The 18640-nt window shown below is 41.6% G+C and overlaps 2 protein-coding genes across 3 annotated transcripts in view; one reads left to right on the plus strand and one right to left on the minus strand.

The window, feature by feature from the left end:
• LOC145440563 (profilin-4-like) overlaps positions 1–18640 on the minus strand; it is a 230990-nt gene that overhangs the window by 197087 nt on the left and 15263 nt on the right. The window lies entirely within an intron of this gene.
• Positions 1008–18640, plus strand: part of LOC145440560 (secretin receptor-like) — a 33133-nt gene continuing 15500 nt past the window's right edge. Inside the window, exons 1-4 of one of the 2 annotated variants that reach the window (XM_080318199.1) lie at positions 1008–11132; positions 13406–13754; positions 14685–14790; positions 16899–17003. In XM_080318199.1, coding sequence (XP_080174325.1) covers positions 13440–13754; positions 14685–14790; positions 16899–17003 — 526 coding nt within the window. In that variant the 5' untranslated portion in view covers positions 1008–11132; positions 13406–13439. The other variant, XM_080318200.1, reaches the window with a different exon arrangement.

The raw sequence follows: 18640 nt of genomic DNA on the forward strand, positions 1-18640 counted from the left end.
TGTATGACAACGACTGTGATAAAGCGGACGAACCGGCAACCATTGTTTTTATCCTACCCTGAAACCGGTTTCTAACTCCCAAAAGCAACGATGATAGAAGCAAATATGATACCTTGCCCAGATTGCCTAGGCCCAGTCATGAATGATTACATATTATGCGTAGCCATGCGATATACAGACAGTTATCTCCGTTACTTAGTTACTCATTTACTCAGTTATATATCCCTGGTTTAGCCAATAATGTAAATGTCTTTGGATGTACAATATTTGAATTTTAAAAATGGCGTGTCGTCATAACGCTAATATCTAATTTTGCATGTAGCATTCTTGCTTGCCTATAGGGATTTGGATTCGATATTATTAATTTAATAAAATATCCCTGCGTAGCTTTATTTGATCCTTTGACTGCGGAAAAGCTAGAAAACCATTCATTGATATGTGAGTGTATGACGCTCCAACAATTTTGGATTGAATGTAATGGATATTCTTTATATTCGCGAGAATCTGTTTTAGTTTAGAGTCGAAAACAATTTAAATTTATTGCCGGGAACTAAATAATTATCAATATTGTTTGATGTGAAAAAGATTTCCGTAAGCGTGATGAATTTGTCATTTGTTAAGTCTTCTCTTAAATTTATTGGTGTTAATCAATGCATCACCCTCATAGTTTATGATTTATGCAATACATTTGACCTACATTTCAAAACTAGTGTATATTTTATCGATCTAGTTTTTTGTAGTTGGCAAATAGGCTATAGTTTTTTCTTCACGGACCTGGAGTGGCAACACTGCTATGGTGTGATCAAGCGGACGTGATGTTCGTACGCATGCGATGTTTTCTCACGGCTGTCTTCGATAAACCTTGGAACCTTTTAAAAACAAAGATAAGAGAACTAGACTTTTCGACCGTGCACGCATAGATTAGAGAGCACGTGCGGCTTCTTTCGTTGTGATTCTGACGTCCGGAACGCCGCAAGTTCGTCATTCCAGTTGGGCGTGGGAAGTAACAGAATGTTGAAGCTTTTCTTCGTACTAAGGTATTGATGTCAACAGAGTAATGCCGGTACAAATTACGCTTGTTCGGGCTCGAAGATGTCTAACAGTTTGACAGATATGCGTTACGGTTACCTACTGTAGTACTAGACAGGCAGTGAATAGAGCCTATATCTATAGTGACCGCATCTTGAATTAAATATATGCTTCTAGAACAATGGTTCCCAACTGGTGGGGAATTCGATGGTTTCTGTTGAGGAATAGACGTATTTGCTAAACATTATATACAGGATACGGAGACCCATGCGCGATTACCGTTACCAGTTAACTGCTCTAGAATGTATGTATCGAAAAGTATATTGTGTGTTGTTCACAAAAACTCATTTTTTAACTCTGGATAACCAGGCGTCACAAACGCATCCAGCACGACCAGTATGAGTGGCGAGATAGCGCAGTGGTATAATCCGAGGCTGCAACACCAATGGCAGAGTTCGAGTCCGACCGAGGTCGACTTCAGAACAGGGCTTTGGAGCAGCCGTAAATTTGCATTGCTCCAGCTCCGGCTCCGGAGCTTTCTTCCATCATACATTAGCTCCGGCTCCAGCTCCAGAGCCGCATTATTACCACTGCTCCGGCTCCAGCTCCGGCTCTGAAAACTATCGAAGTTGTCTGTCTATATCAGGGGTAGGCAACCCGCGGTCTGCGGGCCATATGTGGCCCGCGAGAAGATTTTGAGTAGCCCGCGAACTAATTTCCCATTATATTATCGAAATTCTGTTATATTATCGAAATTGAATTGCTCAGATTGTGAACTTGCAAGGCCAACCAAAAATATGATTAGTCTGGCCGCGATACTTGGGATGTTGGTGAATAAAATATCAGTTTCGACGCATTGGCAGATCCAGGGTCCAGTCACATTTTTAGTGAATCGTCGTACATTACAATAAACTAAAATAGTAGTAAAATTTTTCTTCATGCTTCTCGTGTTTAATTGTCACACGATTTCTTTCTTTGCAGCCTACCCCCACCTGAAAATGAAAAAAAACGCCCGATTTAGCCGATTGATTCTAACTATATTCGTAATCACGAGAGAAAGTATTTTCGCGTTTGCGTTCGCAGAAAGATCGTCGGCGATGAAATGTAGGCACAAAATGATTGTCGTGTATTAGCGGAAATCTTCGATATCGATATGTCCAGATGCCGAATAGTCCTGTCCTTGCAAACTGAACCCAGCGGGCGGTATACAGTCGACCCGCAATTATACCCCCAAGTAATAATAATATTAACTTTGAAAATTTTACGCGCCTGGCGCGGCTAGTGGGCAGCGCACTCGTTCGTCAATTTCAGGTGGCCCTTTAGCCGAAAAGGTTGGCCACCCCTGGTCTATATAGATTACTAATTTACCCGTAGGTTAGTTATCTATAGTAATCTAGAGTCTGTCAGCCGTCAGTAACATCGGATGCAGCAACGAAGACATAGGTGCCGCCGTACCGGCTTGTGACGACATAATGAATACTTGTCAATTGTCGATAACATCATTGTTGCACTAGAACGCACTTTACTCCGTGCCATTGCTGTGTCCAGCATTTAAATTCCGATGCGGCGTTTTAACACTGGCACAGTACTCGTTAACATTAAGCCATACAGATCAATTCAATTTTTAAACGTGCGATTATTATTCAACTGTAACTGTAGTAAGAGCAATATGGGTGGATATAACGACGTGATCAATAGAAATTCGATTTGTACCAAATGGCCAATGGTTTGACGTTCGATATTGGTGCACTCGTTACCAGTCCATCCGGTGTCGATCAAGTTTATCTGAATATAATATTGTCCGGTTGAAACAAATCGAATAATCGAATTAAACACTGGTCCATGCACATTGCGCCATGCCCATAACGAAATAAACTATGCAGTATGCACATTGCACATTTACAAGTCACAGTGCGCGATAATCCGGGAATACTAGAGTATCAAGCAGACATCAAGAATGAATTAACGAAACAGATGATTGCAAATTGGAAATCGCGTATCAAATCAGTAATTTGTCTCCAACATAAAATACCATGGGGTTTTGGGCTACTCTTCTGCCATCCCCTATTTACGCTCGAAAATCCATACTGGAGTGAATGACGATGATGCGCAGTAATGAATTCCAATTAGCATGCATAATTGCATACTCAATAACACTGTCCAATTTCGCGGCCCGATTAAAGAACCATCACGAAAGAACGAGTGTTTGCTTATCCGATTCATAGCAACGATAAAGATGGAATTTCTCGGCTCGTGCTCGTCATATCGACATGTGCAACGAAATCACGTTTTTATCCTCTCTCCCATTTCGCGTAATGCATAGTGATCATTATTTTCGAACCGTATACAATTGGCCAACAAGGTTGTGCTGATGATGACATTGCGGGTATGCCCAATACCCACAATATTCACAGGCATATATTTCGCATACTGAGGTTCGGCACTCATGTATGAAAATTGAGCTTTGAACATATGACTGCTGTTAAATTCCCAGGAACATGGTTAGTCGGAAATGGTAGCGCCAAAGAGGGAAATATTCTTAATTTCGCGAAGGCCTGCTGTTGAATTATGTGAAATCAGCAGATATGGTTGTTGCATTATATATATATATCGTCTTTCAATTAAATAAAAGGGCAAAAGAAAACAGGAAACAAACGAACATCAAGATAATGAGTTTTCGGCCCTTATTAAGCGCCTCCATCGTGGGCGGTCGTGGGCGTCTTCGAGCGATAGCCCGCGTTGCGCTAGCTCGGTCTCTATTGTTGAGCGCCATGTGGTTCTATTCCAGCCACCTCTGCGCCATGGCTCCGTCGGAATGTGTTGTTGTTGCATTGCATATATAATAGCATATTATGAAATACGTCGGAGCCGGAGCTACCCCTTGAATAACTGGCTCCAGCTCCGGCTCCGGCTGAATTTGATGTAGAGCTCCGGCTCCGGCTCCAGCCCCGGTAAAAATGCGCGGCTCCGGGGCTCCGGCTCCGGGCTCCGGCTCCGGCTCCAAAGCCCTGCTTCAGAATTCCTACCTAAGTGTTGGAGGTGTATCTTGGCTCCTCCTCGTCACCTCATCCGCGTAAGCGGTGTCTTTGTCTTACAAAAAGCCTAGAAGTGGTCGGCAGTTACAGAAAAAATAAAGAATATCGGCCTGGTGTAAATGACCATAGTAGTCGACAAACACCACGAAGACCACCAAACAGACAAACAACCGACCAGTAAGACGGAAAATAACGCCTTCGCTACATTTTTAGGGTGTCCGGTACCGGTTCACATTACGTTTTATGTTGCAGTTATTGGCGATTGTCTTGCGTACTGGATGGTTTTCCAATAGCAAGTCCCTGCTAAACGCTTGGCCAAATGTTATGGAGGGTCATTTTTAACGGGTTTATAGGAGTTTTGGGTAGTGGGGAATGAAGACTCGGAATAAATCTAAGATGGGGAATGAAGACAAAAAGGTTGGGGACCGCTGTTCTAGAAGTACAGAACTTCAATATCGCAACAAACAATGTGTTCATATTGCCGATTTTATTCCACTGGAAGCTTAGACTACTCTCATCAGGAACGAACGTCATTAAATGCGGTTGACCGAATTCGAAATATGGAAAGAATTTCGTTGTTTTGGCGTATAGTCACGAACGAAAATAACGACGTATATTTCCGGTATCGCATAGATCAGGGACGGGCAACTTCTCCAGTCGGCGGGCCGGACACAGGAAAGTTAAGTACTTGGCGGGCCGGATTGCTGAATCGATACATTATTCCCCCATTTATCCACATACATATACAAGGTGTAAATCGTATTTAATGAATGTATTTTAACGACAGCAATGTCACTTTAAAGCCATTTCTCGCCGATAATGACGAAGACAATGTGGATCTGAGAACAGTATTGTCATACAAGCGCCGTCATGTCTGCTTCTCTCTGATCAATCAACACACAGTGCAATCACTAATTAAGATTTCAAGGCGTTCGATAAGCCCGGTACCCCAAATTTACCAAGATATCAATTCATTAGGGCTGAGTGGGTGATGAGATAGGGTCGTTGTTCAACTGTGTGGCCTATTTTATCTCGATATTGAATTCATGCGGACCGCGGCTTCTACTACATTTGTAAAGTGGCCCGCGACCCATTTTGAGTTGGCGACCCCTGGCGGTGTTTTACAAAAGCCTAGAAGTGTGCCGTGCTACAAGTCGGCGGCTACGGAATCAAAAATAAGAAATATCGGTCCATTGACCATTGTAGTCGACAAACACCATGATTACCACAAACGATATAAGGGTAGAGTACACCGTAAATGCCGATAATGCCAGTCTTCCCGCTTCGACGAACTTACGCGTAAGCTTCACTCTCGCACGCTGCGCAGTGCGCTTACATGTATAGAATAACATACAGTCACTAAAATTTGACGTAGTAAGCAAGTATAGCGGGGAATCTCGGCAGACTGTAGCCGCGGGCCACATTATCATATAAGACGGAAAACTGTCCGCGGGCCGGACAAAATCCCGCCCCGCGGGCCGTATGTTGCCCGCCCCTGGCATAGATAGACCAATGGTTCCCAACCCTTTTCGACAAATCGATCCCTAGTCAAGCTCGACACAAATTTTCGCCCTCCATATTTTCGGATCCGAAAAAGAGGACACATAAACGGGAAATGTATTCACCTAACTCTGATCGCTGGTGAGTTAACTAAAATAAAGTCATTTTTCCGAGATGGTGCTCGGAAAACCAGTTTCCGCGACTATTTTCCGTTGGCTTGACCTGTTTTCAGTCAACCTTCGCGCCATATGCAGAATAAGCCGTATTCACGTGAATTGATTGGCCGTGTTGAATAAATATATCTCACTGGACATTCTAACATTTGCTCACCCCCCTATCGCCCCTAGGGTTTCGTCTCCCAATCGACCCTTTGGTATTTTGCCACCTTGTTTCTCAAAATAGACCACTGGCATAGAAAATGTGGATATAAAATAGCTGAATAACAACAGAACATTTATAAAATACCAGTGGCGGCTCGTCCTATAGGGCAACTGGGGCATTGCCCCACCTAAAATTCTGTTCAATAACAATTTAACCATTTATAGACGCACAGCAATCAGTATATACCGAGATCACGGCGAAACCCGCATTATTCTTGTGCTTTCGCTAACAAATGCCCATACATAGCGAAGTCTCTGCGAAAATCGAATTCTCTTCTGTGTTTTCGCTTTGTGAATGCCTAGCCGGGGCTTGCCCGGTAGCGCTCATAACAAGCTTTCACTATCTATTCTCTCAAAGCCGGTGAAAGAAACGGTGATTTACTCTCTCCTATTCGTAAAATGGCCGAGCAAGTGGGGCAACTATGCCTGTCGCCCTTAAGGTGTGATGTAACAATCGTATCTATATCTGAACTCGGTTACCGTGATATGCGTTGACTCGACCTTTGCTGGTATATGTCGATTTTGACGGTGTTTCGCACCATGATAATTCTTGAAACTTGGTACGATATGTCGTGAAGGTAGTATTTAGCACTGCTCCAAGTTTCAGGCTTGCTACTCAAAGATAAGGGTGGTAATTTCGTTTCCGAAGTTCAGTGTGTGCTGATCTATCATGTACATTGTACAGCAAACAGATTTTACTCAAAAGCCGGTATTGGTCTCCATTGATTTTGACGATGTTCCATACCGAGATCGGTCATGATATTTGGCACAGTAAGTCTTAATGTTAGTATCGACCGCTGTAATAAGTTTTAAGTTTGTCACTGAACTATGTGGGTGGTAATTTCGTTTCCAAAGTCGAGTGAGAGCTGACTCTTCATTTATCGCTAACAGATTTACGCAAAAGCCGTTATTGGTCTCTATTGATTTTAACGATGTTCCATACCTAGATCTGTCATGAGCTTTTGCACGGTATGTCTTGATTTTAGTATCGATCGCGGTGCCAAGTCTTAAAGTTGACGCTCAATGATTGAGGCAGTTATTTCGTTTTCGAGGTCGAGTATGGTAGAGATGCGCGCTGATCTGATACTTAGCCTACCTACATCATTGCGGATCTCACGGAAAAGCCGGTGTCTGTCTGTGCTAATCTAGTCTGCGTTCCATAACGAGATCGGTGATGATATTTCCAATGGTATATCTCGATGATCGCATGAAACAGCTAACTAAGATTCTCGGTTTGCATTCAAATATTCACATAATTTTATGTTCGCCAATGTGCATTTCACTGTGAAATTGTGGCCTTCAAACCATTTGCTTACAATCCCCTGTCAAATGCGATAGCTATTTCATTTTCGATGTCGGCTAACAGCTGATCATTCGATCAGCCTATTCCTCGATCTATTTTACTCTAAGTTCGGTGTTCGTCTGTTTGTATTGAATTTGACAGTGTACCATGCCGGAATGGTTTATGAGATTGCGAATGCTACTTCTCGATGATTTCATGTAACAGTATGCTAAGTTTACGGCTTTCATTCATGTATTTATTGATTAATATATTTTCCAACGACGATTTGGCAGCAGACAGTAAGCCGTATGTGTTGCGTCACAATCTCCAGTTTCAAGGCCAAAATGTACTATGTTGTTCCGAGACCGAAGTTCCGAGGCTGCTGTCCTTAGTTCTTCAAAGACCATTCAAATTGATGTTCTGGATTCAATATGACAGGCCCAATCTATGAGATAACAATTGCGTATGTGTCCGAAGTCGTTGACCTTTGCAGTTAGGCTTACGCAATCTCTCGAGTTCTAGTCATTGGAATTAGTCTGGTCAAGTCAAGTGCGAACATGAATCGTATTGAATCTTTGCTCCGTACGTAGGCTAGTTTACGCAGTTGCCTTTAGAGCGAAAATTAAAGGTCTAGAAGACTACTCCTTGTCGCTTCGACATATTCCTGTCTTTTCATTGTATCGCATTTTTGTGGTGTATTGAACTGATAAAATTGCTAATAAACCAATGATGATGATGAATGAAATTGTCCAGTCCATTGATCCAATCCAATCCGTACGCCGGGTACCTCCGCTTTGGTTGCCTATCACCTGGTCGTAACTCGTAACCACCAGCTCAGTGGTCGTAACACACCAGGATCGTGTACGAAACACTTTCGGACGGCCTATCGATTTGCGTAATCTCTAACTCTTCCATGAAATCATAACGCATGCTACTAAGGATGACCTGATAATTGATTCGTGGCATAGGGACTATTCTTAGTTCACGTACATTATGTAAAATAATCCTTTGATTAAAAAAAAATGAATAAAACATTTGTTACCACACTTCAAGTCACGGCTCACCGGCAAACCTCTCGCGGCACCTACGTTAAAATCACTGTTGTCGGGAAATTCATGTGACCATCATATTAAAGTTACTTTTTTACGTTGGAAAACGCCATTGTGACGTCATGTTGATAAAAGTCGCTCGCAGCCCTTGCCCCACCACCCGATATTGTCACGAGCCGCCACTGTAAAATACCAGTCAAACTGCAAATTTAACGGTCCACGACCACGACCCTGCTGCCTGCAAGAATACAATTGACCCACTGCAAAAAATTCAACATCGGATCATCCGTATCATTGCCAAAGCCCCACGGGGGCCTGGATGTGCAACTGATAAATCGCTTCTCAAAAGATTTGGTGTTCTAAACTTAGAAGATATGAGGAAGCTAGAAATTGCCAAGTTTGTGTATCAGTTCCATTGCGATCAATGTCCCTCAAATTTCAAGGACTACTTCACCTCGGAGACAATAGCGCACAAGTACAGCACACGCGCGTCAACGAAGAACAACTACCATATGATCAGGACTGAATACAAGAAAACGCATTGCTCTATCAAGTATGCCGGACCCCAATTGTGGAACAGCATCTCGCCTGCTATCCGACAGTCGTCGAGCATGTCCGCATTCAAGTCGAAATACAAGCAATTTCAGGAAATACAAGCAATCTTCAGGATTACCGGACCACGACCTAACATCGACCTCGCCCTCCGCCACATGCCACCCCATTTTGTCGCTTGCGTCTTATATTCTCTGCATTACTTTTCATTCAGTGTGCATGCCTCTTATTTACTTCGCCTAGGCTAAGGTGGGTGTCTGATCTTAATGGCTACTCCAAGTTGTTTCGACACCCTCCTATCTTTTCATTGTATCGCAGTCTTGTGATGTTTTGTAACGATGAAAATATTAATAAACCTGACTGACTGACTGACCCGACACATCGATCTCGCTTTCCGTCACATGCCCTCTCATTTTGTCCCGCATCCTTATACTATCTTTTTTTTTATACTTTTCATGCGCTGTGCAAGCCTCCTTTTTTACATCGCCTATGCCCGGGTGGATGTCTGATTTCAGAGACTACTCCAAGTCGTTTCGACACCTTCATATCTTTTCATTGTATAGCAGTCTTGTGGTGTTTTGAAATGATGAAATTGTTAACTAACCCATACTGATGATACCAGGGTATAGAGATTACCATCTCAATAAATGTGGAAATATGTGTGATTGCACATATTGTTTGCTCCCACATTTGTAATTTAGGACAGGGGAGTCATAATTGTGAATCCGCAAGTCGAATACATCGCCATCGGTTGATTAGAGCAGAATTCTGGAATCACTCTGATCTCTGTAGCCAGGTTTAAGCCTGTAGGAAAGCTTACATGTTCACTCGAAGCACAGCAGAATGTATCTTGCATAAATATATACGAAACTAATACGAAACAGAATTGAAATAATTATGATAAATATGGTCAATATATTCTCAGTTACACCTAACGATGCAGTTTTAGTTTCAAATTTTTCATATTCCGTTTATTATTTTGACGCACGAGTTACGTTTGAGACACAATAATCGGTATCGCGATACGACAGAATGTGTAATTAGCGTTACTTTTCGAAGGTTTACAAGGATATAAAATTCGATGAAGATGAGTATGTTTAGCGTAATCTTATCGACCCGTTTAACCTACTCGCGTTAACAACGGTCCTGCATCGCAGCTGAAAACCAATAAGGGACCAATGCATACACAGTCGAGGGGGACATGAAATTATTCGACCTATTGGCGTTGTGGCCACATGACTTCGTGGCTATTGATGGAATTTGAAGAATATCTAACAAATGTCATCCTTGCTGCGGATCCGCACTCTTGCGCGAGCCAAGGTGACCGGGTGACATAACATATGGGAAAATAAGTTCTGCCGCTTTCCAGCTAGGTATAGACGGCAAAAAACACGAACGGTCTTTGCGAGGACCATGTACGGTGCAAGCATGTATCGATCATCACAAGTGGGCCTATGCATAAAAATTGCGTGATATTGAGATCAATATATTGGCGTTTACATTTATTAACACTCTGCTGATAGAAAACATTCTATACCAACTGCTGGGTGGATTTGCAAATTTACGTCCGCAACCTATAGCCTACCCATTTTACAGGATCTACAAATATTTCGTTTTTTAAAAATGAAGGCGATGTCTGCACTGGTGAAATGAATCTTGTAATCCCTTTGACGTTACATTCTCATTGCTCTTGAAGAAATCACGATAACCCCGTCACACGTCGCCCTAGTTTGACGCATCATTGTAACAAAAGAGAAGAATTTGCGAAAGCGCTCGAATTTGCAACAGTTTGTGTTCCTAGATCCTAAATTCCAAATTTTGTGATGCGCTTCGTTTACATCACATTTATTTAAAAAAATATGGCATACCTATAATCCTTTTCCAATGTCTAGTAGTACAATGCTTAAACCAATACCGTTATCAGCAGTTACATTTCGCGCGATGTCTAGCTCAGTTGTTGATAATTGTTTAGAGATGGTGCTTTGCAATGCATTCATGTAACGCTATACGATCCGAAATCATTTTGTTATCTTGGAATTTGACACGGCGTTTCGTCAACACAAACCACTTTTACGATAATATAATCCATTCGCGTTGGTGAGATATAGTATAGTTCTAGGTATATATATGGTCTTTGTAACCCTCCATCATGAACGCTGTCGGATCGGTATTTGTAAATTGACGGCGTGATTTACGGACGTGTGCTGTGCTGTGCTACGTTGATTAGAAGAAGGATACCGATACAACGTTAATGACTGCGTCACACAAACGTGTTCAGGGAAGGATGGCTCGTAATTCACGCGCCGTAAGCAATGCAATTTCTGCATGGTAACTACGGATGGGCAAATCGAGTACACGTGTGATTCGATTAAGAATTAAATCTTATTATTCGAGTTCAGTGGAGTATATTCGAGCATCACTAACTATGCCGGCATATGAGTATTGATGATATGAAAATTTCAAGTACAGTTGACTCAGTTTAATTGGGACACTTCCGTTCCGCTTACTTTTGGCGAATTAAGGGGGGAAACGGCTCTGTTCGAGTTTAGCGGAAAATAAATTGTTCGTTACATGGTCATGAGTAAAGTCAGACAGCGCATTGAAAATACTTTTATGCTGCGTATTTAATGAATTGCAGCTGCGCTGTACTGCAGTAATCGGCACTGATCGCATACGCACAAGGGTTGTATATCTTGGGGCAGTGCTTCCCAACGTATTTCAGTTCGCGATCCATTTTTCATCCAAATTTCATTGCGCGACCCACCAGACGCCTTTTCGCGACTAACGTTTAAACCACTGCTCGTGGGCACCAGTTTTTATGTAGTCAGCGCGTTACAGTTATCTAGTTGAGCCTAGCGTGAATATTTTCCCGAATTCATGATGACCTTCGGTCAATCCTATTGGCAATTGCATATACTACTATGAATTTTTTGCGACAGCAATATTTGGAGACAGCCATTTAGACGCCTATAGTCAATTGACAATTCGACATATACATACCGAAGATATCGAGGTTGTACCGAGGTCGATCTTTTTGGAAGCAAATTTCGCGGAGTCGCATGTTGGCCGAAACTTCATATGTCTTGGTATGTCGTGGTGCGGTAATGGCCGACACCGAAAAGCCTATTTCGATAAATTATGCGTATTATTTATTAGGGAGATGGGTACCCCTATTTAAACCAAGACATTTAACGATGTCAAATTGCACGCGGTGTCTGAAAATTTGATAGAAGTTTAATAATTCTCCAAACAAATAGTGTCGCGACCCACTAGCTGGGAAGCACTGTTTTAGGGTATGTCCTCTTTTAAGGGGATTCGTCCTCTTTTTTCAAGAAATCGAAAATGTCCCCGAGGACGCCCAAATGTCCGCCTTTATCGGAATTTGTCCTCTTTTTCTTGAAAAAGTGTTAAAATACTTGCGAAAGTTGGATTCCGACGTACTGAACGCCAGAGTTGACTAAAAAAGAAACGAAAAATACGGCCCGACGGATATATCGGGGCGAGATCGCAAGAGGGACCTTTTTAGTCAACCCAATACTGTGACTCGAAAAAATGTTCAAATCACCCGTTTTCTCCTCCGGTATTATAGCTTTTAAAATTTTCGAAAAGTGTCTTCTATTTCGGGTCTCAAAATATGGTATCTTTCGGTTAGTTGCATTGTACAGTACAGTATTTCGATACCGAACCATTGAGGAATTACTGTATACTTTTTGATATACTACTATACAAAACACACATAGGGTTATTAAAATAGAATAGTAATTTTTTTCACCTGATAAAAGTACCCAACAAAACAGTAGGGAATTAAAAGCAAAGAGTTTTTACCTAGGCAGAAAACTTTTCAGGACTACAAGACAGACGCAATTGTACCGAAGTAAGAGCGACTATATAAGGCAGGCACGGCTTTATATGAGTTCATTGTCGATTGTTAATGGATGGATCGACTTCGTTTAACCATAATCAGTTAATCACTCATCTTGTGTTAAACCAGTGGTTCTCAACCGAAGGAAGCGAAGCAGAAAATAAACTGCCTATTTTAAGGCGTAGTATATGATTTCTGTAGTGGATCCATTTGGAATCCTTGTGGTCAAATATATTAAAACGGAATTTCGTAAGGTAAGAATCCCAATGCCTTACGACTAGATCCATTTCTCGTAGGTCGTCATTGGTGGGATCGCCCCTCCCCGCGACGACGACCTTACCACGACGACGACGGCTTCGAAAAACTCAAAATCAACCCCACCTGAACTAATACCACCCTTCGGTCGACAAAAAACAAAAACAAAAGCAGAATCTACCCGCGTATCACCTGGAAGACCTTCGGGTACCGCAGGTTGGGAACCACTGTGTATAACGAAAAAAGTACTGTTTATTGTATCATAATCTAACGATAAGAATTGCGATCATGTGTCCGAATTAAGCCCAGAATTGTGCGGACTAACCGAAGTGGTTTAGGTGCAATTTTTAGTTTTGTTCCGCAAGTGGTTGTCCGGATTATACAATGTCCGAATGAAGCGGAGTCGACATTGCAAGTATCTTCTTTCAATCATGTATTAATAATACACGAGCAAATTGCAGGTACAATTAAGAAAATAAATCATTCTTCGCCGAGATGAACTGTGACTTTGGCAATACCATGTCCCGCGACAAGGGAACACACGAGTATCGTGAGCTGCGTTACACGAAGGCAAGGTCTTATATCGGAAAGGTTCAGGTGACAAGTCGCCGACGGTTCCACTGGCAATATCCCCTCATATACGACTTTGAACGGATATTATACGCTTTTTTCATTCAACTGAAACGGCTCGACGAACATGGCGTTGGAAGTACATCAAGATGTTCGATACCTAAGCGTTACCAGCGAACTGAATGCCATTCGCTTACAAGACTTTTTATCGGAATATTAGTCATGGGATCATTGCCTGGGGTAAGTTATGGTTTACATATGCCAAATACGACCTTTTCTCCACTACTGGTCATATAGTTGTGGGTCGCATATACAATGCAGAAACTGTAGGCCTACGTATACGATCACAAAATTTGTATATTTGATAATGAGACCTCGTGTTCCATCGTATGCCGTTAAATGCAAATCTGCATGGGGATCGGCTAGAGCGCGCCCGATCCCTTGTACTATTAGAAATGTGGTTTTGTAGAGTAGGAAATCCCTCATATATCCGATCGCTCATCGTAAATGAAGTATAACAGGAGTGTCTATCATTGTGAATATTATCATTTGTAGCGCATGGGCTTATTTACCAATCAACGATATGTTGACTATGAGACTCATTTCTTATCTATCGCTTCTCGTCAATTAATTTGTTTGAGCTACAAATTCATCTCAAATATGGGACTGAGACTCGGATCAAAGAAACAATCATGACAGTATAGCTCTAGCATAGTTGTACATGTAGGCCTACATGTACATATACAGACATAAGGTTTCCGGAAATCCCAATTACCATTCTTTATGATACACTTGGCCTGTCATGTATTGCACATCCAGTCGACCAATTGCCAGTTTACGACCTTTCTGACTGCTGGCACCTGGCACACCCAGTACCTACACCAAACAGGCTAAACTGTGATCCCAACCCCATATCTTGAAATTAATAATTACGTAGATATGCAGAGCATTACGATAAAATAATAAATATTGACATTTGTCAATAATGGCGATGTAGTAACAATGTTCCCTAATTCGAATTTGGGACAGGAATACCGTTGTCAGCACCAAAAATAGTCGTCGCAACTGTGCATCGAAAAAAGCCCGCAGGCGGCGATTACATAGGCTGCATTATTATAGTTGGAGAGTGTTTCACACATTCCATAATTTTATTTTTGTTTTTCTTTACAGATTCACTCGTCTGAATTGTCAAATACAATTTGCAAGTACTTTCACTACAAAGACCGTTGTGAAAATGATTTGGAGCAGTCCCTCAAGAAAATAAACATAACTGAAGGTATAGGGCGTGCGATACAATTCATGCAGTTCATAGCCTATGGGTTTTATTTCCTGAGCATAGCAATAATCATATAAATACATAATCTAATTGTGAGACACATAATACGCAGGGTGTGGGCATGACTCGGGGTTGCATCCATTTGTCATAGTGTGTATACTGTATGTATAGTGTATACTACTAAATTTAAACTATAGGGAATGATTATCAAAACAGAAAATCCGCTCGATTACGTATGCAACAACACATTTATTGGCAACTTTGCCTCATAACGGCTAAAACCATTTTTCCGTTTTTCTGTGCGACATTAAAAATGCCACAAGACGCATTCGTGTATTCGTGCGCTCGTCGTTCTCGTTTAAGTAATTCCGACATAATCTGGACAGGTAATGAAACGAGATTGCCAAATACCACCTGTAATTTGACTTTGGATATTTAGGGCCGTATGCACCAACATGTTTTGAACCCAAACTGCAGCTCAAACAGAGGTTCAGGAGATATTTCCAAAGCACCAACACCGAAACGTCAACGATCTAGCGTTCACTCGCGCCGAATTTGATCGAAAAGTAAACAACCGCGGGCCGCATTTCATGTGTTTGGCTATCATGATAATTTATTGTGTGATGACGAAGACCAGACCATGGAGATTCCTATTTACTTGACAAAAATGCAAATTGAAGGATTTCAGTTCTTTTCACAAACTGTTCAAGTATACAACATGATCATGAACAATGAAATAAGTCTGTCGATTTGTGTTACTTTATCAGTTGAGAATGTTGAATATATGCTGTGCAGATATGGTAGTTGGATGGGATTGTCGGGCTATTGAGAGAACACAGTAATGGTGGAATCTCGGCAAGTTTTGCGCAATTGATTAGGGAAGCGCTGATGATTCTCAAGGTGACAGTAAGGTACTCCCAAGGAATTAAGGAAGCACAGGACACTCATTCCGTTCGGGTTAGATTCGAATGTGGGTAAAACAATGAAGGTGATATTTCACACTGCGAACACACAGAACAAGTTGTGTGGGGTGAGGACAGTGGGTGAAAAGCGCCATTGGCCCTCGATTTGTACAGACAGTGTGGTGTCAAATATATATTCATAAGCCAGGATATTGTAAATTTTCGCCCTGTCCTTCAATTTACCTCCTGGCAGGGCATCGCCAGTAAAGTCATGACTAAATTTTGGAACTTCAAAAGCATGATAGCAAAGCTAGAGAGAGAGAGACAGTTTTTATTGAGCAAAAACTTACATTCAAAAACAAAATACATGTTGCAGCGATACGGTTCCTTAGGGATAGCAATGGTATTTCATTCGAAAATGGTTACATAAATATAGCCGTAGTTTTGTGAATGTGCTCAGCTGCTCATCATTGAAATGGACATCGCGCTAGCGACCGCTGGGTTCCACAAAAACTATAGATTACTAACCCAGGTTAGTAATCTATACAAAAACCTTGTTTTGTTTACAATTCGGTCGGCCTTGAGTAGCTTTTCAGGGTGCAAATTGAGCATCTGTTTACTGAACGCTAGCTCGTCTCAATGATCATCAGTTCGTCTGAACGGCGTTTAAATATTGATGGTGCATCGCGAGAAATTTTGAACTGATGTTTCGTTTGAGTTATGTTCGAGCGAACAGACGATCAGACTTGAACGTGTTCAATGTTGGTGCATACGGCCCTTAGTAACTTAAATTTACTGAACAGATGATCACAATCGATGAGGATAGAATTACGGCACAATCCGATGCATTTGTAATCGGAATAGTTATGCCATCACCGCGATCGAATTAAATACTGTTTTGACTTCCGTTTGCAACGTTTGGATTGAAGTCCCTTTGCTATTTCCTTATATAATTTATTGACTTTCATCGATGTTTCAATTAGAATAAATTGACATGATTATGATCGGTATTGATAATCTCAATCGGTGTCTGCAATCGTATCAGTGATCGAACGCATGCTTTGGAATGATATCATAATCCGTCCAATATCATCGTAATATGCAAGGGACTATATTAACTAACCGGACTATATATAAACTATCTATTGTATGAAATGCGATATTGCTGAGGCGGATTCGTAGTCAGCTGAGTTTCGCTCTCTTCAGGATCATATTGCCTCGGATCGTTCACGCATAATATATGTTGGCCTCATACTCCAGCAGGAAGACCGGTTGAAGTACCATGCCCTGACTTTTTCGGAGGGACGAACGGTGAGTGAAACAGCGCACCATAAGCATGGAGCTTGCCAATTGCGACGATACGCCTGCTGTGTTTATATATTTTCGAGTGTCTTAGCGAATGAAAAGAACAGAAACTGTAAAATGCGTTGGATATGTCTGTCTTATAGAAATAACGTCAATGTGAGGTGTTTTATGGCAATAAGCATGTATGCTATACTGGGGCCGAGCGCTGGACGTCTTGCTGTGAAATATATACAGGATTCTACGAGGCAGCTTGTAAGAACATTATTCTTCATTAGCTGCAAGGGCGCGGATAAATCATTCTTTCAAGCATCATGTATGGCGGCACCGCTGTTAGCTATAAGACACATTCTTATCGAACCTTGTGTACCAGCGTTGCGTGGAATTTTTGCCTCGTAACAGCACCTTTCACCATATACCATTTGGAAACCCTTATTATCCGCCGGTTATTAAAAACTAATCAATAAAATCACACACGAACGGCAAGAGTTAAATGAGTGGGATACCAAACCAACGCGCTAGAATACGGGACCGTAATTCAGTCATGTAAGGTTAGAAAAGATGATGAAGGAACAGAACATATACTTTCAGAGGTGGTCATTGGTCAAAATACTTATTGAGCCCACTGAAATAGAGGTTGGGTGGAAGCCTTGTTCTACTCTATTACAAGCGGAAGTCGTGATTTTCCAGCCAAGCCAAATGAAGTCTGAAACACATATAATATGATAAATAGTTAGGCCTACTACAAGCTCACCTCTTTAAATTGGGACTAACAGGTTCACCAAATTGATCAACATGTCTGCAAGAAGAGAGCTTCAGTCATTGTTTATTGACCTGCTACAATTACAAACGCAAGAAAGGAGTCCTCATGAACTGAACACCTGAACTGAACTGAGCATCCACTCTAATGAACTTGATGGCTGAAGCGCAGATGTTTCCAGAAATAGTTGTATTCGTCCTCGCTACGAAACCACACGTTTGTATTGTTGCCCCACACCCATACAATTATACGCATGTCTCGGATGTACAGGAATATCTGGATATCGCTAACAAAACCAGATACGCTGTAAAGTAATCGCCCTACATAATCAACAACAACGACATAAATAGTGAAAGTTGAAGATGGCTTTCGTTGCTGACCACCACCGCAAACAGAAATCACGAGGTCTCATTAATTACCGCCATGCATGATTAGCAGAAGTTTATTATTATTATTATTTGGAAAGTTGCGCTGATGACCGATTCCGTCTTTTGCACCATGTGCGTGATGTCTATAACAAAGACAGGAGTTCTCAGATCATATGCATGTAAAGAATTAAAGATTTAGATTAATTGCACAATTCACACGGCGGAGTACACACACCTGGGTTGTAATGACTCGACTTGAGTCCGACTCAAGTCACGATTTTTTGGTTACTGGTGACTCAACTTGACTCGAATCATTTTTTCAAATGCGTAAAATGACCCAACTCGACTCGAGTCAATTTTTGTGTTGACTCGACTTGTACTCGAGTCATTGTGCATGACTCGAGACTAGGACAGCCAAGACAGATATTTCGTTTTAACTTCGGAGAATATTTGAAGAGCTTCTTGGAGGTACAGAACTTCAATATACAATTAAATAGTATATTCATATTGAAATGAAC

Source organism: Botryllus schlosseri, chromosome 6 (genome assembly GCF_051294905.1).
Source record: "Botryllus schlosseri isolate E-star chromosome 6, Bs_hap1, whole genome shotgun sequence".
NCBI lineage: Eukaryota > Metazoa > Chordata > Ascidiacea > Stolidobranchia > Styelidae > Botryllus > Botryllus schlosseri.